Below are 23,695 nucleotides of genomic sequence, written 5' to 3'. Positions count from 1 at the left end.
CCCAGAGGATGGGGCAGGGAGGGGTGAAACATTTCGAGTCCTTGCAACTGACTGACAGGTTACGAGCAGGGGAGTAAAAAAATGATCTGGAGCATTTTTTAGTGTTATGAGAGGATTTAGGTTGAACGGTGCCGTAGGAGACCCTTGACACTGATTTGCTCTCTGTGTACCCTCAGCAGTAAGTTTACACTTTACAATGTGCACGTTCCTTTGGTCTGATAGGGATCGTGTATTGTAATGCTGTTTTCTTCGCATGACATTTTGCTCCTGCCTTTAGAATAAATACATACTCTCATTCTATGCGGCGGGCATTTATGGCATAGAGCTCGGATAAATAAAATGAGTGTGACAGAATCAATTGGATAGAAAGGGGTTTCAGTTGCAGCAACAGTGCATTCCTGTCATTTATTGGTTTGAGCAATTTGACTGATTTTTCTGCACATGACTTACTTTTCTGTTTTAGATAAGCTGATCTTCATGACGGTGGCAGTGGACATGGTTGTCACTGAAATAGAGGAGCCAGTCCGGTTTTTGTTGGAGACTGTTGTGCGTGTGTATCCCGCCAATGAACGCTTCTGGTACTTCAGCAGAAAAACCTTCACAGAAACTTTTTATATGAAGCTGAAACAGGTATGGCAAGTTTGATTTTGGAAGAAAAATTTGTGCTTTTACTCACTAAAAACTCATAGCATTAAATTCCACCCCAAGGCATTCAATTCCCTTTCCTGTGATGTCAGTTACTCCAGTATTTTTCCTGCTTGTTCTCTCCTCGTTACTTTTGCTGCAGTTTCTCTTTGACCTCACCTCGTTATAGCTATATTTAAAGCAGAAAGCTTTTTTTTTAATCATCACTCTGAACACTACTTAAAATGGTTGTTAAGAGGCAGCTCTGGGAATAACACAGTTTTATTTGCGTTTGCTATCTCTAAAACATAAAGAGAAACTGAGCTGTCAATTAGTGCCACTCTGTGCGCGCCACGGCGAAGAAGTTGGAGGGAGCCTGTTGTTTAGCCTTGGTAGGAGATTTGTTTGTATGGGTTTGGGTTTGACATGCTATTAGAACTGCATTTAATTAGCAGTGGGGACTTAATGTGTATATATATTTTGCTTTAGTCTGAAGGAAAAAGCCACACCGGTGCTGGAGACACAATGTATGAAGTTGTCAGTATACAAAGAGAATCTGCAAGAGAGGAAGAACTGGTCAGCCCGACGAGTGGAGGGGGGCCGTCATCGTCCCAGGAGGATGAAGCAGAAGAAGGTAAGAATAAATCGGTGCTTACAGTTCCCATAGATAGTACTATCATGTTTCTGCTGAGAATTTACTAATTTATTTCTTCCTATTTGTGTCTATTAAAAATGCAGCTGTTTTGGACAAAAAGATCACTCATAACTTCCTTGTAGCAGCATTCTTTTAGTAATGGCCTTGTTACCAACCCATTATTTGGAGTTCTTCCAGTGGCAGCAGCAGATGACGTGTGTCTATTCTCCTGTGCGGTACTGATGCATTGTGCTCTGCTTACAAGATAGACCACCTTTTCTAGAGAGGTCTTCTTCTGATCAGAAGCCTTATGCCTTGAATGTGCTGCTAAAGGACAGCATGGAAATGGCCTTGGAACTGGCAGCCTTCACATGCCTGTTTGTAAAGGAAAAGAGAAACAAAACAAATCCCGCATGGCCTCATACGAGGAATTCCCCAACCCCAAGCTGTCTGCTTAGCAAGTGGTTTGATTTTCCTCGTTTATAACCAGGCCTTGTCAAAATATCTCCTGGTTCAGCTAGGAATCGTGTCAAGATTGCTGCTGTTCCTGAACCCAGCACATTTGTCCGCCCCTTCCAAAGCTACTGTACCTCCATCTCTTTCCTGCTGGTGGTGCTTTTGCTTGTGGGTTTTTGTTTATTTGAAGGCTCTTAGCCTGCCGTCGTCTCTTTGTACTCCTGGGGTTACCCTGCGGCCTTCAGAATAGGCTTTTGACGCGCCGGTTTTGATCTGGGCGTATGACCTACTAGAACTCGCACTGGCTCTGCAGAGTTATTCTTCAGGTTGCTGGCACTGCTCTGTCAGTGCTATAAAAAGTCTCACTTAATACAGCAGAAAAATTCCTTCTTGGTTCTTACCAAGAGGTGAGTAGTTGGGTATTGGCTTATGCAGTACGTGATTAGCACAGTCGGGAGCAGACAGGGACGGTGACGTGGTTACTGTCTTCCAGTTACGAACAGAACCCCCTGTGTATCCCAGGTGACACCAGACTTGGAAAACCAACACCCAAATGCTTCTTGGTGAATGGAAACCCTTCTACTGATTCCTGGGAGGGAGTGGGATGACATGACTATCATATTACTCTCTCCTTTGTATCGAATACCACTTCTGAACAATAAAAATACTATTTTCTGTAGAGGAGCTTTTATATTTAATTGGTGTTTGGGATTATTTTACTCATCGTAGCAAGAATTACTTCAGATTTGACCTTTGGGTCTTGTGGTTCAGCGTAGCGTAGTTCAGCATCCGTGGGTGTTTTTTCCCTGCTGGATGTTCGAGTTGTGCAGTCAGAATGTTTTCTGGAGCTCGTTTGATAGGACTGGGTATAAGTAATTCCATGAATACTCTTCTTATGTTGCTTCTTACCGGGAAGTGTAAAGCACTGTCCCAGAGCTTGATAGATGGAGCGCAATTAGTAATAACGTGGAGCTTGTCGTCTTGGTGCTATTAGAGGTTGGCTTTATTTTATTACAGAGTGAAAGTATTCCAGTGGGGTGTGAACCTAGTTTAACTTTGGTTTAGCTCCCTAATGCTGGTCTCCATATTTTAGATGTAGATTGCTCCCTAAAAGAAGACATTAAAAATATCATGATGTGACTCTGTTCTCATGGAAACCGCATTTCAAGTTCTCTGCCTGGAAGTTATCCGTCCTAGTGGATATGCAGGTTAAATGAGTCATTTGCAGTTGTTCTAAATAAATCTCTTCATTCTTTTTCTTTCTTTTTCTTTTCAGGGTACTAATTATCATGATGGAAAAAAACCCCTTGAGTTTACAATGTCTTGTCTTAGCCTTGGAAGAAGGCTTTTTCTTGTCTTTAACGTTGAGGATGGCAGCTGCCTGCCCATGTAGTCGTTTTGCTGCTTGCAACCCGGCCAGGGCAGGGCTGTGTTACGAGAACTACCATTTCTTAGGTGCTCCCCTTACAGATATCAAGGATTATTATCTGCTCTCCTTATTTTTTTGCTGTCTCTTTGCACGCATCCCCCGTGCCCACAGAATATTGCTTCATTTGCTGCAGAAGCGCTGCCCGCTGCGGTTCTGTTTGTGTAAGAACGCATGCCTCCTGCCCCGTCCCCCGTGGCCGTGTCCTCGCTGTTCGCGCACACGCAGCTCACTGGCATCTACTCTGTCCTCAGTATATGAATAAAGATATTCATATGAAAAAAGGCTTTTTTTTTTCAGTATTCTTGATCGTTTTGTTCTAATGAAACGCCCAACATGATTCCCGCTGCCTAATGACGGAAAACAATTCCTTTACTGGCGTTAGGCACCGTCTCTTTCAGGTGTGCAGCGGCTGACTGTAGAAAATTGAGATCATATCCTTCCTAAATAACATTCTTAGCTTTTAATATTCTTTTCTCATTTTAGCTGTACTTTCCTTCTTAACAGATATGTAAAAAAATAAGAGCCTTGCCAAGTTTGTGCAGCAGCTTCTTAGAGTTCTTTCAGACCAGCCTCACTTTTAATTATTAATATTGTAATAGATATTTCTGGCAACCCGGTCATCTAAGGTTCCTTGCTTTGGAGATAATATTTTTAAAAATGTAATTAAAATTAATGATTTCTTGTCAAAACCTAGAATGTAAAGTGTGCTTCTGGGTAAGAAGTTTTCTATTAAATCCAGAATATAATTTAAAAAGATTCAAATATATAATGGAGAAATTCTTGCACTTTCTGAAAAGGTTTCAAATAAAACGTATTGAATTATCAATTTTTATCAATAAGCAGAAAATTTCCTTGTTAAGATTTAGTTTTGAGTAGAACCTTATGGTCAGGTGTGGAGCGCACGGTTGGTTGGACTGATCTTTCTCCTTTTTGGAGCCCTGAGAATAGGGGAGGCCGCGTGCAAAGCGATGGTCTGCGTGTTGCATTAGTCAAAAAAGACAAAGCTGCAGAGCGTTTTTATTGCGGTGCGGTTCTGTGGCAGGATGACGCGGCTCTGCGTGGGCCTAAGGACTGGAGAAAATTACTTTTCTTGGCATCGCCAAGGAGAACATAGTCCTAGAAACAAGAGACAGAGAAGGGGAAGAATAGGTTGGCTTCTTTTAGCAGCGATGCTTGCTTCGACCGTACATGAAATGATGACCTTCCTTTGGCTCTAATGTTTTAATTCTTTCTCTTTTTCTGTGTGTTGAGCTATGGTGGAATGTTTTGGGGTGACACTAAGTAATTCCATTGGAGTTTCTTCTTGAATCGGAAGAATGTTAGAAGGTTGAGGATCACTCTAAGTGGGAACGGTTCTGTTTTAAACCAGAGAACGGTCTTTAAACTGATTGTAAGAGAGTTGGAGGTACTTTTGCAGAAGTTTGATGTGGTCTTAAGTGTCTGATTGCTGTTCGAATCCCTGAGCCGCACGCAGAGTGAACACAGGATGTCTACCAGACATCCTCAAACAGGTATCTCATGATAGGTAAAAGATCACATACCTGCCGAGTCTCCAAAAAGAAGTTTCTGAGCATGTGTTGTAGATGGTCTCTAGAACACTCTCAGATGATTTCCAGGAATGCAGAACTGTTGGGGTTTGTGTTTATTTACTGCAGCAATAGGATTTCTCCATGCCTTAGATACTGTTTTCTGATAGCTGGGAATTGAGCAAGGATGCAGTTGACAGCACAGTGGATATGGATCCATCAACAGTGGATTTAAACCAAACAGAATCCTGTTAAAATATGTTTGGTGTTTAGTTATGGGCCTTTAATAAGAAGAAATGTTATATAAATAGAAGCTCTAGAAGTAAGAAAGGGCAGGGAAAGAGAAGAAATAACAAACTTCAGAGGGTAAAGCTTTATCTTCATGTTTGTTTTAGCTGTCTTAACTCTAAGAACAAAAAGGAAGAGATATTCTGCAGTAGAAAACTGAATGTAAGAGTTGTGGAATTTCAGTGTGGAGATGGTGAAATTTGACAATGAAAATAGAAGTGAAAGGATAGAGGACCCTGAAAGCTTCACAGAAATCTGAGTGCAATTTATCAGACAGCACAATTTGATGGTGCGTACAGTAGATAAGGAGTGGGCAACGCTATGTGATCGGAGATGATCAGCCAGACTAAATCAGGAGGCAGTGTCAAATACTGTGGGTGGCGAGAGGCTGTTTTCAGGATTCAGAAAAGCAAAGGAGTAGAGGAGGTGGTGTTTTAGGAGTCAATAGAGCTATTATTTTGTGATAAAATAGGAGTTTACGATGAGGGATAGTGTGAACGGATGAGGATGACTGAGTGAGATGATGACATTAGTAGTGTGGAAATAGTCAACTCTGCGCTTTTAGCCAAATAAAAATAGCTTTATGTAATTCATAGGAACTGTTTGTTACGTGAATCCAAGACAGAGTGATGTTGGCGAGTCCTAAACAGAACCAATTCAATCTGAATTGGAGTCTGTCTCAATGGAAGTGAACTAGAACTTTACAAACCCTGAATGTCCACAGTCCTTTGGCTGCGACCGTCTTCAGGCAAGAACCCCGTGCTGCAGTTCCTGCAGAGATGAGTTTTAAAATGCAAATACTCCTGAAGAGTGCAGATCTAGAGCTTCCAAATGTAAAGAAAATAGTCCTGATGAGCCTGGTGTCTTTTTATGGGCCGTACTATCTGTTGGATTGTTTTTGTGCCTTATGAGTTAACTTTTGATACTGAAAATGAGCTTAACTGACTTCTGCTGCTGCTCTTGTGCTGCTTGAAAAAAGGTGATCCCTTCCTTAATGTACACACCCCCTCCTGACTGCAGATGACTGGATTTTGTTATTTCGCCCTGGATTCTGGCAGTCCATGTTGATATTTAACAGTTGTATTTAAATTTGTTCTTCCAAGCGTGGCTTTGCTCTTAAAACGCACGTATTTTACATGTCCTGCATTTGAAGCACTCCTGCGCGTTACTGGAGGGTTTAGTAGGACCGCAGGGTTGTAAATGAAATATATAACTGGGGAATATTAAGGTTGTTTCTGTTCCAGGTTTATAGGGACTTGGAAGTACAGGAAAGGTCGCCTGGCGGTGGCTCGGGTTCTTTCCTGCCCTGTAACCCAGGTTGCTGGTGGAGTTCTCCTGTGAGCTCGATTTGCAGGGTACACCCTCAAGAAGTGTGTGACTTCCTCGGAGCTACTGTGTTCCCTCTTCCTCTGCGGTGGTCCGAGGCGCTGCTGGGGACGCCGGGTGGGCAGGGATTCACTGCCTAGAAAAGCCCTTCCTCACACTGACTTTGCCAAGTTCGAGGCGAAATATAATTCTGTGTTTCTGGCCTGCGGGAAGTCTGTCAACAACTTCGGTTTGCTCTTGCAGAAGGATGGGCGAAATTACTTTCAAATTAAGTGATTTTTCAGTTCCTTGGGTACACACAGGTGAAAGCTGTTGCTTTGATGTTGATGCGTTTTTTTTTATAGCTTACATAAAATCACTTCAGCTTCGGGTATGAAATAGACATTTTCAGTAATAAGTGAGCATCAATTGGTGTTTGCATCTTCTCTGGAAGCAATTGCAGATGGGTTTGAATGTTTCCAGTGCTTTATTTCAGTAGTGGTTGTCTTTTCCTTGTCTGCCTGTAAACAGTATGGTAGTTTGAAAGCAGTGGGAAAAAGGGTTTGCAGTCCTGCTGGCTTGGTAAGAGTTGGAGCTTCCTGTTGCTGGAGGATCTGCTCGGGTTTTGTCCGTGGGGTTTGGCGTGGCCTCGGGCTGCCACAGCCCTGCTTACATCTCACATTTCATCTCACTACAAAAATTATTTAACCGCTTTTCTTTAAAGATGATTAAAGACCTTTTTTTTCAAGGAGCAAATCCTTCCATGTTTTAACTGTAATTATTAACCTCAAAGAGGGATTCTTGTCGTTTTGGTTTTGGTAATTAGTGTTGCAGTGTATTGTCAAGTCTGAGTATTTTATAAGGAAAGTGTCTTGCGTACTGCTTTGGCACTTTAAGTAAATGCCAGGAATTGGCCATTTTTGTGTGTTTATGACGTTGATTTTCGTTTCTTCTTGTGTTCCCTTATACCAGATATGGCAGCAGATACTAATCTGCAGATCTGTAAATTACTAACATGGAGCAAAGAATTGCATCGTCTTAGAACGATGACAGCATCTCAAATCTTATTTTCTTGCGTGTTCTGGAAGACGTCGGTTTTCAGACAGCTCGGTGCATGTGGAAGGTGTTTATATTTACAAGAATACCTCCACTGTGCAGCGTTCGGTTGGCTTTGTCATCTGTGTGGGAGCAAAACGACTGAACTGAAGCGATGAATTTTCTCCCCTCTTTTATTCGGCTTTAAGCGTTTGTACATCACATTTGGATCTGTCACAGCAGCCCACTTGTATGCTCACTACGCGAGGGCAGAATCATCTCTCTGCACATGTTTCTTCACTTGGGTTTAGATGCATAGTTAAGGTTTACTTAAGGTTTACTTGTGTGACTCTAAAGATTTTTGTTTAATATGACCGCAACGTAGGGCCTGAGCAGAAGCTGTGTGACATTGAACTAAGATAGGTTTTTAAGTTCTGTCATTTTTGTTGTTTTAAAAAGAGAAAATCAGCTTGGCTGCCCATTTCACGCAGCCGGCGGGATTGTTGGGCAGGAGAAGCGTGGGTCCTTGGAGACATTCCGCAGAGGCTTCTTTATACGGTGAGAAAAGCATTGTCGTATGCAGTGAGTGAAAGACATCATCGCGTCCCATGCTGTTCCACCCTCTTTCCATGCTTACCAAATATAGGCTTTCTGGGATCCAGATTTTTGGATACATAGAGAAACGCTTAAATTTGCAAACTGTGTGCAGAGTAATACAAATTTTGAAATTTGTCAGCAATAGCTTTTCCTTGAATGTCTCTCAGTGAAGAGCGTGTACCTTGCCATTCATAGAAAGGAATAGGAAGAAACCCACTAGTTTTTGCTGTTGCTGGTTTGTTTTTAGCAAAGAATTCAGGTATCTTTCTTTTTTGTTTGTTCCACTCTTCAGATGTGCTGCAGTAGCTGCCAAATTAGTTTTTCTTCAGGCTAATTCTGCAACTTCGCTATAAACAGAAGGCTCTTGTGAGCAGAATTCAGTGCAAGTCATCTTTGTTCGTGTTCATAAATCCATGTTTTTCTGCTCCTGATTACTGCTCTTCCCTCTGAATTAGGAATTATACTGAGCATGTCATTTCATAAATACATCATTTGGTAATCTTTTTGTCTTAATCGGAATATTCCATAATACACTGAAAAGTTGGACTTTTCTGAAGATCCACCTTATTTCATACTCAGATGAATTTCATGACTAAAACTTTGTTTCTCTCTTGCCTTTCCTGGCATATCTATAGTTCGTGCTCTATAATTTCCTGTTACCTTATAAATGGAAACTTGCTTTTTTCGTGGCCTCGCAGTCCTCTTTCATCCGGTAGGTATGGAATGATGCTGTGTCAGTAACATCTATATCTTGTTGCCCTGATAATATGCTGCCAACTTCAGCTCCCCCTTCGTTTTTGTTCTTCTCCTACATAAAAATAAAACTTTTCATTTTTGCAGGTTCTGTTCCCACCTATCTTGATGACCTAATTTCCTTCTCCTTCACGCTGCTCCAACTATATTATTTTTCAGTTCCACCTACTCTTTATTTCACTTGTAGCAGCTTCTCAATTAAAACTCATTAAGACCCCTTCCTTCTTCTTCAAATCACTGCTCAGAACCCTCCTCTTCATTTTTATCTGCTATATTCACATAGTGCTACTCAGGACGTTCTTCACTTGTCTACTTTTCTGCTTGAACTCTCTAAGCCAACAGCATGGGTTTCTGCCACCTTTGCATTCTTTTTCACTGACAAATGAGTTGGACGTTTACGGTATTGTCAGATTGCAGGTGCTGTAGTGGGTTAGAATCATAGAGTCACGGAACCGTTTGGGTTGGAAGGCACCTTAAAGCCCATCCAGTTCCAACCCCTCTGCCATGCGTAGGGACACCTCCCAGTGGCTCAGGCTGCCCAAGGCCCATCCAACCTGGCCTGGAACACCTCCAGGGATGGGGCAGCCACAGCTTCCCTGGGCAACCTGGGCCAGGGCCTCACCACCCTCATGGTGAAGAAATTTCTCCTTATGTCCAGTCTAAATCTGCCCCTCTCCAGTTTATCCCCATTGCCACTCGTCCCATCCCCACAAGCCTTTGTGAACAGCCCCTCTCCAGCTCTCCTGGAGCCCCTTCAGGTACTGGAAGGTCACTTTAAGATCTCCTCGGAGCCTTCTCTTCTTCGGGCTCAACGACCTCAACCCTCTGTCTCTCAGCTGTACAAATAACTTCCTTTAAGGAGAACTGGATCTATTGGAGCAGGAGCTCTGTAGCTATGGAATTGGTGTTAAATGTGCTTGAGAGGAGCATTGTTTAAAGGACGATTTTTAAAGTAAGATGCAAAAGAAACATCTATTGAAAAAAGCCCCAGCCCAAACCAAAGAAACCTCCTCTCTCAAAAATACCTTTTCCAAGCTTCCTGGTCTTTTTCCAAACCAGGAAGCTTAGAAACTTCAAGCACATTTAATACCTCAGTCTTTGTTGGCTGAGTAAGAGTTCTTAACTGGCATTGATTTGCTCAAGCCAAAAGTGGAAAATACCAATGAACAGAGTTGATGACTTTTGTTTGGAAGAGTTTATGCCATTCCTGGTTGGACAGAGGAACGTCCGTGCTCTCTGACTTTGTTCTGAGTTGGTTTCTCACAGGTTTCTTTCCCCAATTTGCCCGCGCTGCTGTGAACACCAGAGTTATCGCCTGGGGCTCCGTGTTCTGCTTTGCTGGGCTTGGAAGCTTTGCACCGTCAAAATGAATGTGGAGGGAGAAGAGGCCGAGGTTCTGTGCCTCTGTGGGCTTGTGGTTTTTTCCTGTGGGCTATTTGCTTATAACAGAATTACTATCTGTGATTCTTCTGTTTTGAACACTTGATGCCTCAGTATTTTGTTTGAACACTGCTCACCGAGAAAAAATACAGAGCAACTGGAGGAAAAAAATCAGAATGAGTGGAATTGTGGAGGATGTGTCCTCTGAGGAAAGAAGCAGAGGTTTTTAGAGAAGGAAGAATGAAGACAAAAATAGTTTCAGAATTGAGTTGTGCTGAAATTGTTTTCCTTGTCAACTCTGTTTAGGAGAAAAAAGTAATTGGCATAAATTCCAGGTTGGAGGAGATTGGCTGGAACTGAGAGGTACAGCCCAAGAGTGATGAAGCCCTTGGAACAGAGTGCCGGAGGTTCAGAGGGTTGGTTAGACAAGTGTCTGCAGGGAAATATGTGATCAAGGCCTGTGTTCTCTTTACTCAAACTCCGAAAATAAGAACATGGATACCTAGCAGAGCTGCCTCGTAAGGCTCCTGTTAATCCCTCTGTTGCTCTCTTGGGAGACAAAGCCTGTTGTGATTTTAGAGCGCTCCAAACGTGCACAGCCTCTTCACAGCATGGGGTACTCTTCTGTGGTGCCTCATTGCTCACAAAACCAACCAAAAAACCCTTCAAACATGTTCCTCCCCAACCCGAAATAAATTTATTACCATTTTATAATGAAGGTAATTGTAGCCATTCTGAAAGTCTTATTTAGTTTCCAGCAAAAACAACCTTTCGAGCTCTTCTGGATCAGACTAAATCCATTAAATACGTGGAATATCGGCCACTTTGGGAACAATCGCGTTCTGCAAGTTAGAGTCGGTTTCTTAAAGGAGGGGGAGAAAGTTATATTTGAGTTGGGTCAGTAGAGCATTGTTACACAGTAAATGTTAGTGCTGGGCCGCTGAAAATACAGCTCTTCTGAGTAGTCTGCTCGTATAATTTATGTCATGAGTATTCCTCAATGGAGGAGGTGCAGAATTGTGTATCTAACAAGTTACCAGTCCTCAGTTAGACTCTTTTCCTTGTAGTTTATTCATGAGTGTCCTTACGAATTTTTGGGAGAGACCACTTTTTACACTTCTTTGCCTATAGACATACTAACAAAACAGACTGTGCAAAATCTGTCACCCCGAGATCCTGCCCCGATGCGAGTGATACCTGTATTGACTTCTGTATTTATGTCATGCAAATGGCAAATGTCCAGAAGAAGAAAAGCAGATGCCACTGGGCCAGAAGGAAGTTCCAGGTCAGTCTAACTTCAGTCCACAGGGCTGGTTATGGACAAATATCCCAAACGTAGCAGTTTCTAAAGACCTATGGGTCTGTAGGAGGCTTGGAAATGGGATGGGGACTTGGGCTGGGTGGTTCTTCGGGCACATTGTCCCAGGCTCACGTTATGCCTTCTACTTCTGTATACAATGATACACATCATTCTCTGGGTGATAGATTCTTGGTGCTTACGAGGTTTCCTTTCCGTTCGAAGCATTCCCTTCTGTATAAAAGTATACCTCAGTGAGGAATATCTGTAGTTAAATACCATTCCCAAGGCCTTCCCCCCTTAATTTAAACCTAAGTGCTTACACAGGTTAGAATATGTAAATAATCCTTTCAGTGGAACCAGAGTTTAAAGCTGTTTATTCTCTCTCCTTTGCCCTGTTCCGTTCTGAAGGTTGACGTTGGTGCCTTTTGAAAGGGAGCATATGGCATTGCTAATTAAGGCTTGTGATTTTCTGACATATAACTGAATAATACCTTCCAAATACTGCTAAACCTTCCAGATGAAAGAAATTTCAGGGCTGAAGCACTGTAGCTTTGTGATACATCCTGCTGGAACACGTGTGCTCTGTAACACTGATCCCCTTAAGAACTTAGAAGAGTTTTGCGTGGAATAACCAGCGTGTCGAGCAAAGGAGGAGCTTGGCTCTCTTTTGTCTGATGTTTGTATTCCTCGGCAAGCTCAGGTTTGGATCAGGGAGCTACTACTGTGCTTTATTCCTGGAAGTATTCTGCATGGCTTTATTTTTAAGCATTTTGTGTTGGTTGGGGATTTATTTTATTCACCTTACTCAGATTTCTGTTTCAGGCTGCAGATTCCTCTGTCTGTGTTTTCACCGGCAGCTCTTGTAGAGGTGCACTGGAGCTCTTCCGTCTCTCTGAAGTCATTCAGGTCTCCTCTTTAGGAATTCTGTGTAAAGCAAATTCTCTTGTTTTACCTTATATATGTGAAACCTTTCTGAAATTGTGTTTTACGATAAATTCTAGTGTGAGCCTGGTTTCTTGAGGTTCCTAAAGTGTACCAATGTTTTTGATTGGCCAATGTGCTCCATCCAGAGCAGGTTTCCTCATGTTTGCTTTCCTTGTTTCCACAGGAGGCAGAAGGGCTGTGTTTAGAATTAATCTCTCTGATCCAGTTTGGCAAATCAGGACAGGGGAGAATTTAAAAAAATGGGATGAAGTTAATTTTTTAACGTAACTTTTTATTTTTGGTAGTTATTACCAGGCCTGGGTGGTAAATGAAGGAATTTGCCTTTATGGTATTTTTAGTAATTTTAAAATGAAAGTACCCATACATTTCTCCTACTGCATCTTAATGGGTTCCTTTGGCTACTGGAAAACATTTTATAGTGATTGAATTGTAGTTAAAATGATACATTTGGGGGTTTTAGATATTTCCTTCTCTAGATCCTGTGAATGCATGCAAAAGATTGCGAAGGCTTAGAACCCAGTTTCTCCTTGATTTAGGATGGGTAGATTGTTTTTTTTTTTTTAAGTTCTAAGGTGAAGGTAGTATTTAAGTGCAGGTTGGTCTCGGGTTTTGAGGCCCGCAGAGCTGTACAAACAGGTTCCAGGCTAAAAGGTTTCACTAATCTGATGTTCAGTTTGAAATACAAAGAGTTTTCTGATACGCTTCTCTCTTGTCTCAAGACAGCTTTTTTTTTGGCTGTGAATTCTCTTTAAATTGCAGTATACGCTGTCTTTGTCCTCCTGGTTCGTTGTCAGATTTAAGCACTGATGATATTTTTACTAATGACTTGTAATTGGCAGTTGTGGAAATTAGAAATGTGTAATTGAAGTGTGAATGTCAGGGATGAAGACTTGGGAGGATAATTGTGCTTGTGTTGAAGAACTGAAGATCCTCCTCTGCCTGAGCTGCTGCCGTTGGCTACATGAAGCTGGGTGTGAAGCGTTTAACGTGTCTGAGGAATTAAAGCTATTAGATCAGCAACCAGATGTGACCGAGCTGTGTCGAGAAGAGTATCTCGGGGATTTTGGGGGCACCTCTAGGTTTACTCCTCCTTTTTGCTTGATTTTAGCTCCTCGAGACAGCTCAGCTCATGGGAAAGAGCCACCTCAGAGACCCTCTAACACCTGAGCCGTCGGTAGCTTCCGAACCCTCCAAGGATAACGCGGCTGTTGCAGTGTTGCTTTTTCGGTTGTGTGTCGTTGTAAAGGTGCTGGAGCGCTGCCAGCGTTAGGTGGAGTTGAAATTGTACTCGTGGTTCACTTATTTAGGTAAAACCAGAAGAAATCCACATAACTGCCCAGCCACGTCCACGTGAGGAGCCGCTGCAGGAGCGAGAGTGTTCCGCTTCTGCTGCGGACCCGTAGGAGGCTTGGGAATGGGATGGGGACTTGGGCTGGGTGGTTCTTCGGGCACATTGACCCAGGGTCACGTTATGCCTTCCACTTCTGTGTATTATTCATACAATGATACACATCATTCTCTGGGTGATAGATTCTTAGTGCTTACGAGGTTTCTTTTCCGTTCGAAGCATTCCCTTCTGTTCCGTGCCATATGACCCTGAATGTCGCAGTGTCGCTTTTCTGCTGTTCCTTGAGCTTGTTGCAGCCAAGAAGCGTGTTTTGTGGCTGTGAGCAGCTTCCCCAGGTCAGCGAGAACAGCGCGGAGGAATGAAGTGGCGTTCTCTACTGTGCTTTAAAAGAGACTTCCTTTATGTGCAGTCTGGAGTGGATGTGACTTTTAGCTGTGACTGCACTGTGCGATGCCATTAACTTGGTGGCTCAGCTGACGGCTTCGAATCCTTCCCCGCAGAATGCTTTCCTAGATCCCGGCCCTTTTTCCTCTGACAGTGCTGTGAGCTATTCTTTGTTCTGTTATACTTTATGGTGACTTTATTAATACGTTTGCTTTGCCAAGTCCACTGAACGTTCTTTATGGTTCCACTGATATTTTCTATGTCTTTTTGTGGGTTTAAAGCTGATATGTGAGAAGAATTTGTGTAAGACCCATACGTATGCATCTTCAATGTTTGTTCTCTTTGGTAAATCTGTGTATGCTTTTGTTTTCTCGTTTTGTCTTTTTATTTTTTTTTTTTTGTAGAGAGTGACAATGAGCTCTCCAGTGGCACTGGTGATGTGTCAAAGGATTGTTCCGAGAAGATTTTGTGTTCCTGGGGAGAATTACTGGGCAGATGGTAATGCTTCATTTCTTACATTTAGATTTTAAATGCTAACCTTTTCTCTGTTTTATGGGAGCACGTGCTCTCGAGCAGGGGGATTGGAATTGTTTGGCTTACACGGTTTAAAAACTAAAACACAGAGTGTGGTTTTTAAACCCAGTTGCAAAGGGACTGGTAAATCCTCATGTTTTAGCTTGCAGTTATTTGACAAGTCTCTCCCACGGCGTCTGCAAACGTCTTGTTTCATTGGGTGTTTGGAATCTGTCCGTGTGCGCTCGCTGCAGGCTCCGAGTCTCCACACGCAGAACTGTCTGACCGCCTCCGTTCCTTGGGGCGGGGGGTGCCGCGAGAGTGGGGTGAAGGGTCTTTGGAAGCCCAGAGTACATTCTCAACAGTGTTATTTCTGAGGTTTAATTAAGTGCTTCAGTAGTAGCAGATACTTTGCCAAGAGAAGAGGAAGTCTGTGTGTTTGCTGCCTCTGACGCTATCAGCAAACGCCAGAAGCACTGACTCGGTTTTGCCTTTGTAGGTCATCGCTCCTGAGACAAAAATAATCAAGGGACCCTTAATCTGGAATTGGCAAAGTTTCCTTTTCCCAATACCAAAAAGAGAGCAGAAAAACACTTTTAAGGATTGATTTGGGCAGTTCCCCCCTTTAATTGGCTTCATTGTAGCTGTGGAGAAACAGAGGCTCTTGCTGGTGGTCTTCTCTTCAATGGAGATCTCATGCAAATGTGACCTGAATGAGACATCACTAGGTTTTATTGACCTTAACAGAAATCCTTCCCTCCAGAACCCTTCGGTCCTTGTCACCCAAGTTCCTGGCCTTAATCAAAGAGCTTTTTTTGGGAAGCACAGATATTTGATGGAATGATCGTACAAATATTCTACCTATGGACTCCCTGAATGATCAAGGAAATACTGAGGCGTCTCAAGTGTGTGTTCCTCATCTGAATGGTCTGCAAGCCGATCCGCTTGGGTCTGGTAGAACTTTCCAAAGCCTGTTCTCAAGGGCATCCCGCGAGAGAGAGTGTATAAATTGTTTGTGGTTTTATATCTGGCACCCCAAGGCCATCCCGAGTCCTTAAAGAACTGTCCGACAGGTTTGTTTTGGTCTGTGTTGCGTTTGTCTTGGAAGACGCTACTTTTTAATGTGTTCATTTATTTTTAAATTAGTCTGTCAGTAGATTCTTTTAGATTTACCTTTTGCCCTTGGCGAGTATCCAGACTCTGTGGATGAGCCCGCTGGATGACCTGCCCACAGCTCGTTCTCTCAAGCCTCACACATCCAACTATTTCTTTAAGTTACTCAAGTGCACTGTTCAGTGGTCCAAAACATTTGGGACATTTAAGACTTTTGGAGTAAGCTATTTGAAGTCCTAACATAGTTTAGTAGTTAAAACACCTTAGTTAAAATGAGTTAGAAATGGGCTGCGGTCCCAGCCAGCTTGAAGATTTCCTTTAGAAGCGTCTCAAGCGTTATTAGCTTCTGAGAGAAACTCAAGTCTACGCAATACTTGAGTTCTTGAAGAGTGTTATGTTACAGTTTAAGGGCGAAACTTGGAAAGAGTAACAGAATAAAAACGTTAACAGTCTGAAGACTAAAAATAGATTGAAATAAAATCTTCTCGTGTGTTGAAAGCTGCAGCATGTGCGAGTAGAATATAAATAAAAATGAACGCTTCCACTTCGAGAACTGTTGTGATGATTTATCTCAGCTGAAAAATTTCTCGCACTTCAATTTCTTGTTATTTCATTAAAGTGTCACCGTAACCTAATGAACTGACTCAGCAGAAGCGTTGCTCCAAGAGTCTTCTTCGAACATATAAACAGGAATGAGATAATTAATTAAAAAGATGAAATAAATAGATGGAAAATACTGGGATATCTTTTCATTTATTGTAGTGTTTACTGCATCCTCAGCATTACGGTTGTTCGTGCGCGCTGAGCTGGTTTAGCTGAGTGCTTAACTATGTCCGGTGTGGTTTACTGAACGGTGGCGATGGTCAATAGCCGTCTTGGACCGGAAATAGTTGTTTAACAAGTTGGAGCACAGGCTGCGCACTGCAGTCCTGAATTCTCGCTCTTTGATGTCTTCAAATTACGTCTTTGAATTTTGCACAGGAGAATTGCAGGACTTTGTAACAAATGGAAAATATCAGCATCCGTGAATGACCTATTTTTTTCTCCGTGTGCTGAAGGCTGAGGCTGGGCTGAGACAAGCTTTCACTGCCTGCTTGTTTCTGTTAGTGTCTGGCCAGGCGGGTGTCAGGATGTGTCCAGGAACGAGAGGTGCCTGGGCCTCCACACGAAGGAGCCAAAAATGTGGGTTTGTTCATTGCTGTAGAATGCAGAGCAAGAGTTATTAATGAGCAAGCTGTCTGCCGGACAGACAAGCCGAACGTGAGCCACCGTCTGTCCAAGTTGTGCTGCACGGACTGATGCTGCTGACGTGTTGCCTCCCCAATAAAAGTAACTAAAGATTCAACAAATCCAGGGAAATCTCGTGTACCAGAGCAGACCTCACTCTGTTGTGCACGTTTAGTTTTAAGGATGGTGTTGCTGCAGGGAATGTGCATCCCTGTTAATTGTTGCCAGAAACCATTTGCATTGTTTTCTCGGTGGCACTTAAAAAAAAATCCCTGTTATGTTTCTATGGGAATGCACCGTTCATTTTCCTGCTTTGAGTCCTCAGAGAAGGTGATCTGTGTTTCATGGGTAATACGTAAGTCCAAACCCATGTGGTCACCAAACTGATGTGATTGGAAGTGTTCTACGAATGCTTCATTTTCACACAACCTGAGCTTTAAGTTTCTGGTGTATTTTTTAATTTAGAATCATAGAATGAATCATAGAATCATGGAATGCTTTGAGTTGGAAGGGGCTTTAAAGATAATCTCATTCCACCCCCCTGCCATTTATTCCTCAACATACACTCCATAATTCTGTAACCCCTTCGAGGGTTTTGCCCTTTCAATATTGCTGTGGATATTGTTTTTCTTCGTAGCTTCTTCCCATCACGAGACCATTGATCTAACGTGACTTGCTGCAAAATGTGCTGAAAAAGAGAAAAGAGACTGGTTGGGCTTTTTATTTGGCTAACAGTGATAAAGTTTGAAATTATTTCTGTTGCACTGCATGCTTAAAATTTAGAATAATTATTTTGCTTAAAAGAATAAGGGCATTATGTAATCGCAGTCTCTTTTCATTTCGCAAGTCACTCGGGAAAATGAAGATATCATCCTCTGAATACAGAAAACCCCCCTGCTTTGGGGACTGCTCTTGGCATCAGGGCTGAACCTGGAACTTCAGTCTTCGTGTCGGGACTCTTAGAATTGGCTTTTGTTTTCCAAAAGATATTTCTCTGTACAGCTTATTTTCAATTTCCTTGTCTTAACCTAAGCTAAACGTATGTGTTGAGCAAATATTGAAGTGCGCAGATGGCACAGTTTTCTCTTTCAATTAAAATTGTTTTTCATTTTAGTTCAGTTTAGTTCAGTTTCTGCAATTGTTTATTGTTCTCATTTTCTTTCATTTCTCCAAACCTAGAGAATTTGGATAACACTACATTTTGTCCCTGGTTCTTGGTGTAAGTCTCAGAGAACCTCGCTGTCCATCTGATAGACCAAAGCTGGCGCGGGCAGGGGCAGGGCGGGCTGCGTGGGCGGCTGCGGACTCTGCTTTCCAGAGCAACACCGCGAGGTTAAAAAACTTTGTATATTTTTAATCTTCGTTTCCGTTTTCACCGTTGAGGTATAACTGGCAAACGATTGTCTCTTCCCAGGCACAATAATCTTGTCGTGAGACCAAACGGATTATCCGCCCTGGTGAAATGCGGTGTTCCGGAGGCGCTGAGGGCAGAGGTTTGGCAGCTGCTGTCGGGATGCCACGACAACCAGGCGATGCTGGACAGGTACCGAGTCCTCATCACAATGGTAAGGGACTTGTCCTTCCTTCTTTCTTTCTTCTTTGGGTTAAATTGAATTCTGCTGCGCAGCGGTTTTATTTTAGCGACAAAAGAGCAAAAGACTGAAACAATTTGACTTGTTCTAAGCATCTGAAATTATGCTTAGGTGACTTTGCCTCCTGCCAGGGGTACCTGCTGAATGGCATTAGCAACAGAAAATGCTGACCTGTATCTGTAATAATTGACATTTAGCTTTCTGTTCACTTGCTGGGATGATAATAAGCGCATCAGCTTGTTGTTCAGGCATTTGAGGGGTATTTTTATAAACTCAAATTCATCGCTTTGTTTTTTCATGAGTTTGTTCTCTTTATGCTTTAATTTTCTGGTTTCTGGTTAAAAAAAAAAACCATGAAACAAAAACAAGCCAAACTCCATGAAGCTGAGTGTTCCTTGTTTTGTTGTTAGTTTAAAAAAGAAGGTTAAAAACCTTTTTACCTAGCAGGAGACCACTCTCCTTGCTGTATGGGCAATTTGGGAGGAGAATCCTGTTGGGCATCTCTTCTCATTCTGTATCCGAGTGCCATCAGTGCAGTCGGTAAACGGGACAAGAAACTGTCTGCGCAGAAGTTCCAGACTGCTGATAGCTGTGAGTGAAAGGTTGAGAAATGTGGTTTTGTAGTAGTAAAACCTCTGTGCAGCGTCGGGAAGTGACCTCGCCAGTTGGGGTCCTGAAATTCTTGCCGCTGCAGAGTGGTTATCGGCACTCTGGGAAAAAGAGCAGTCTCGGCAGTGGCCGTAAGGGCAGAAACGGTTGAAGATAATTCCATGTTGCTCCTACGAAGTGTTGGATTTGTTATCTAGCGAGTGAATCATCTGTCCATCCAAACGTTCTGGGGTAGATGTTGTTAGTAAAAGTTTCCTTTCATAACACTGTCGTATCTTGTTGATGCTCGCTCTATTAATTTGACTTACCTGCTGTGCTCGTACAGTTTAAAAGCGTCCTTGGAGTGAGATCTGTCCTCGGGGCTTTTTTTTTCACTTTACCAGTAAAGAATGGTGTTTTGATAGTGTAAATTTTTCTTTTTGACGTTGTAGCTGGGTTATATTTTCCTTAGAAACCATTCACAGGACATCTGTCAGCTGTATGTTGCATCAAAACCACCTCCGTTATTTTGCTCTTGCTTTCCGAAAGCGGGAAAGATGTTTGTTTCACAGCGGAGGAGGGAGTGGAAAACTTCTGAAATGCAAGGCTTATCTCGACGTGAGGGCCTCATGCCTTGAAAATACCTTGCGAGGCTTGGCCTTTTCGTGGTAGAAATATTTCATGACGTGTATCGTAGAGGAGGGTGTCGCATACAGTGTTTAATACGAAACATTGCACTGGTGTGGATTAGAAAATTAAATCCTATTTTGAACCGAAGGTTTTATGCAAACTCGTGGTTTTTCTTTGAAGTATCTCACTTTTTTTCTGAAATCACAAAATCTCTCCTGTAGTCTGACCAACTGCCAGTGATCGCAGCATGTGGGGTACGCTGGATGAGAGGATTCGTGGAAAGAAATGAACAAGACTGTGCCAAACCGTAGCTGAGGCCCTTTTTTAGGAGGGGTTAATACAGAAAAGTCATCTGCTAGTTTTTTTTTTTAATGAATTATTTTCTTGCGTTTATGTCTGTGAAGAGAACTTTCATTTTGGTGTGTTGGTAACATCAATCAAGGTATTTTAGAGAGAAAGAGGGGGAGACTGAGTGGCTTGTATGTATTGTTCTCTGAATCCTATGGAAGGGTTTATTGTGGTGGTACCTTAGGTGTGTCGATAATAATCTGCACATTAAAATTAACCGTTATTTGGGTGTTGCTGATGGTTCACTTGCTTCTCCAGTATCCAAAAGCACAACTGATTTCTTTTTTCTGCATTGTTTGTATACAACCATGCCCATGTTTGAACAACATGTACTGCATTTTTTCCATCGTTATTTATTCCTCCCATCAAATTCAGAGCTTTCATAGAATGGTTTGGGTTGGAGGGGACCTTGAAGATCATCCAGTTCCACCCGCCCGCCGTGGGCAGGGACATCTCCCTAGATCATCTTGATTCTTTCAGCTTGTGCATGCATTTACACAGATCCGTTGTCTCCTTGTATTTCGGTCATTCTGCTTGCCGTTCCTCCCTTGTTTAGGCTCCCTTCTGGAAGCTGGGTGTTTTTGTTGTGTCCTGACCCCGTTGGTAGTCTGTTTTGTGGGGGTGCGTATGCCGGAGCTTATTCCTGTAAGCCATTCCGGGGTGGTTAGAGGTGGCGGAGCTCTGCACTTGCAGCCTTGAGAATAAGGTGTGCTGAGAGTTATGAGCAGTTGGAGGAGGTTGCGACAGCCATGAACGTGACCTGCTGCTTGCTTCCCTCCTCGTACAGCTCCCTGGTTCCCTTCAACCCTTGACAACTCCGTCCCGTGCTGCTCTCTCCGCTCGCTGTTCGTAACCCCTGGTTCCTGGGCGCCTGCTCTCCCAGCGTCCTGGCCTGTTCCCGTTCTGCCAACGGCAGCGCCTCAGGGAGACAGAGGGCACATCGAGAAAGCCTCTGCACCCACGGGTTTGTACAGGAGTAAGTTTACATGGGTGCAGTTGGGGCTTTTTGGCCGGGGATCAAAATAGCATGGCTAAAATGTGTAACACCTCAGCAAAACTCTGTAGAGTTCTGTAGTAGTTACTATAGTGCGAGCGGGTGCTTCCCAGGACGGTAAGGCATACCGGCCAGTTTCGGTGGATGAGGCTTACCTTAAAAGCATCTTTGACATCTTTGATGTTTTGCTTCATGTGTAATTGAAAAGATTTTTTTTTTTTCCAAAGAAAATTGTGGAGATCTGACTTGAGGAACAAATCTTGAACGTTGTCATTTTAATACCATAGCCCCAAAAGCGAACCCAGTAGTTGAGATTGTTCGTGTTGAACGTCTGATCCCTAATTTATGACTGTGTGTTGTGGGGGTCAGGGAGAAATATGGTAAAAAATGGAGCTTTACGATGGTGTTGCCGGTTAACTCCTGGTGAAACTGTGAGGAGGAGGATTGTATTGTTGGCAGTCTGTTCCTTGCAATGATCTGAAAGATATCACTCTCAACATTCCAATTGACTTTAGAGACGGTGATACAGACTCGTCTGCTGCTCTGTGCCAGTTGCACACGGTTTGTGCAGCAGGAGTTTGTTAATGGGCCGTTATTCACGTCCCCGAACTGCTCTGTCATGCGTGTGAGATATATATGTGTATCTCCATCTGTATGCAGGCGGCTCCGGCAGCTACTGCCGTATTCCTCAGTCACAGAAGGGTTTTATTCAGTGTGTTCCGTAGGAGAGAGGAATTGGGGACTTGTTTCAGTGTTCCCCTTCAGCACAGAAAGCGAAATAAAATGTCTGTCTTATTTACAAAAATGAAAGCCATAGCTCTTGTCTCCAATAGACGCGTCCTCTGCTCCTCGGCCAGGAGGCATCGAGGAACGGGGTTTCTGATCCCACGTCGGAGCATTCACACGCTGATGCATTTCCCATCTCTAGCTGAGTCTCGAGTTCCAGGAGGGAAGGAGAGAGCGATACCTCTGCTGTCACCAGTCCTTCCTCAGTGTCAAACACCGTCTTGCTTTATCTCGCATCTCCTGCTGAGTTCCAGCTTGGTGATTACCATGAGCCTCTCAGAGATTTTGACTGTAGCACAATAGTAGGTCCTGCATGCGATTTGAGAGCGTGGGAGTTGTGATTTGGCAGCTGCTTCGTTTCTGACATATATGTAAATCTGTACGGTATGACAATCAAACTCTGCCTTAGTCACCTTCGTGGCTTGTGTGCCACGGGCTCCTGACCCTGCTGCACGTGGCGCAAGAACGAAAGGCAAGAAGTAGAGGTATGCTAGCAGAGATAAATATGTATTTTATATATATATATATATGTATTTTAAAGAAAACACAAACGCAAGTCAGAGTGAGAAAAATCTGCTTGTGTGCTGGTAACAGAGGGGTAATACTGGTGCTTGTATAGAGAGCTTCTGTAAAAGCATGTCAGATCCTCTTGTTAAAAGCAGATAAAGGGAAAACCATGCATAAACTCCGTTGCTGCAGAAGACAGAGCAAATATGTTGTGTTTCGGGCTGGATGAAACCTCATCAGTTTAGAGCTCAGGTATGTCGTTGTGTTTGGACTGGTATTGTTATTTGTGATTCCTACAAGACAAATCCTCTCGTTATAAAGCAGAAATTAAAAAGCACACGTTAGGGTTTCAGAGGGCTGGAGACACCTCAAGTTATGAGGCTTTGGAATTCTTTAACAACTGCTTTTCATTATTGTGAGCACTTTCTGAAAGCAGCAATGTTCATAGTTGGTGGGGCTGTGAGGAGGCCCACAAGTGAATGTCTGTAGCATCTCTTCTCTTAAAGGTGTAATAACTCTTTTGTCCAAAATTAGAGTTAGGATAGCTAAAAATAGCAAATACCATTGCTGAAGTTTCATCACCTGCTTAAGTGCAGTCCTTCCATGTCGCTGTTGAGACACGACACGGTGATGTGGAAGCAAGTTTCTTCATTGAAGTTACATGGCTGGCCGGCCGGTGCTTGATCTTACGCGCACCTCTTATACCCTTGATTAACACACGCGTCTCCGCATGATTGGATTAGCTTATGCATAAACAATCTGTGAATGGATAGTGCTACTTTCATGCATGGTCCTATATTGTCTGCCCACTTCCCGTCCCATGATCTCCTTCCGGGTGCATTAAGCAGGGGTCCTCAGCCCGCTGTGGACCCCACACTTCCATGCACTGAGTTAACCTTAACGATCATAGGATGATTTGGGTTGGAAGGGACCTTAAACCTCCATCCTGTTCCACCCCCTGCCATGAGCAGGGACACCTCCCACTGGATCCGGTTGGTCCAAGTCCCATCCAACCTGGCCTTGAACTCTTCCAGGGATGGGGCAGCCATGACCTCCCTGGGCCAGTGCCTCACCACTCTCATCATGAAGAATTTCTTCCTAATGTCTAGAATGATCCCTTTTCCATAGTGCATCCATATGCAAACGGATCTCAGAGGACTAAAGTAAAGATCAATTTTCATGTAAACCTAATGTTAAAAAAGTATTTACTTTTTACACTTGGAAATTACCAAAAACTGTTCAAATGTGAAAAAATATTAGTTTCTCTGCTCTCAAACTTAATATTTACTTGGCCTTTTTCATTTTTATTGCCGGTTTGCTCCCATAATGAATGGAAGGTGGAGGGGTTAGGGGTGAGCCACCGTGCCTGCGCAAGCACGACTCAGTGCAGTTG

General features: G+C 43.1%; 1 protein-coding gene across 5 annotated transcripts in view; it reads left to right on the top strand.

Moving 5' to 3' along the window:
• Positions 1-23,695, top strand: part of RABGAP1L (RAB GTPase activating protein 1 like) — a 223,838-nt gene that overhangs the window by 27,941 nt on the left and 172,202 nt on the right. For all 5 annotated transcript variants that reach the window (XM_054073599.1, XM_054073601.1, XM_054073602.1 and 2 more), the window contains 4 exons: positions 464-630; positions 1,114-1,258; positions 14,409-14,502; positions 18,272-18,422. In XM_054073599.1, coding sequence (XP_053929574.1) covers positions 464-630; positions 1,114-1,258; positions 14,409-14,502; positions 18,272-18,422 — 557 coding nt within the window. The remainder of the gene's footprint in view (positions 1-463; positions 631-1,113; positions 1,259-14,408; positions 14,503-18,271; positions 18,423-23,695) is intronic.

Source organism: Cuculus canorus, chromosome 8 (assembly GCF_017976375.1).
Source record: "Cuculus canorus isolate bCucCan1 chromosome 8, bCucCan1.pri, whole genome shotgun sequence".
NCBI lineage: Eukaryota > Metazoa > Chordata > Aves > Cuculiformes > Cuculidae > Cuculus > Cuculus canorus.
The sequence above is the reverse complement of the archived record's forward strand: the minus strand, read 5'-3'. Positions and strand labels throughout refer to the sequence as shown.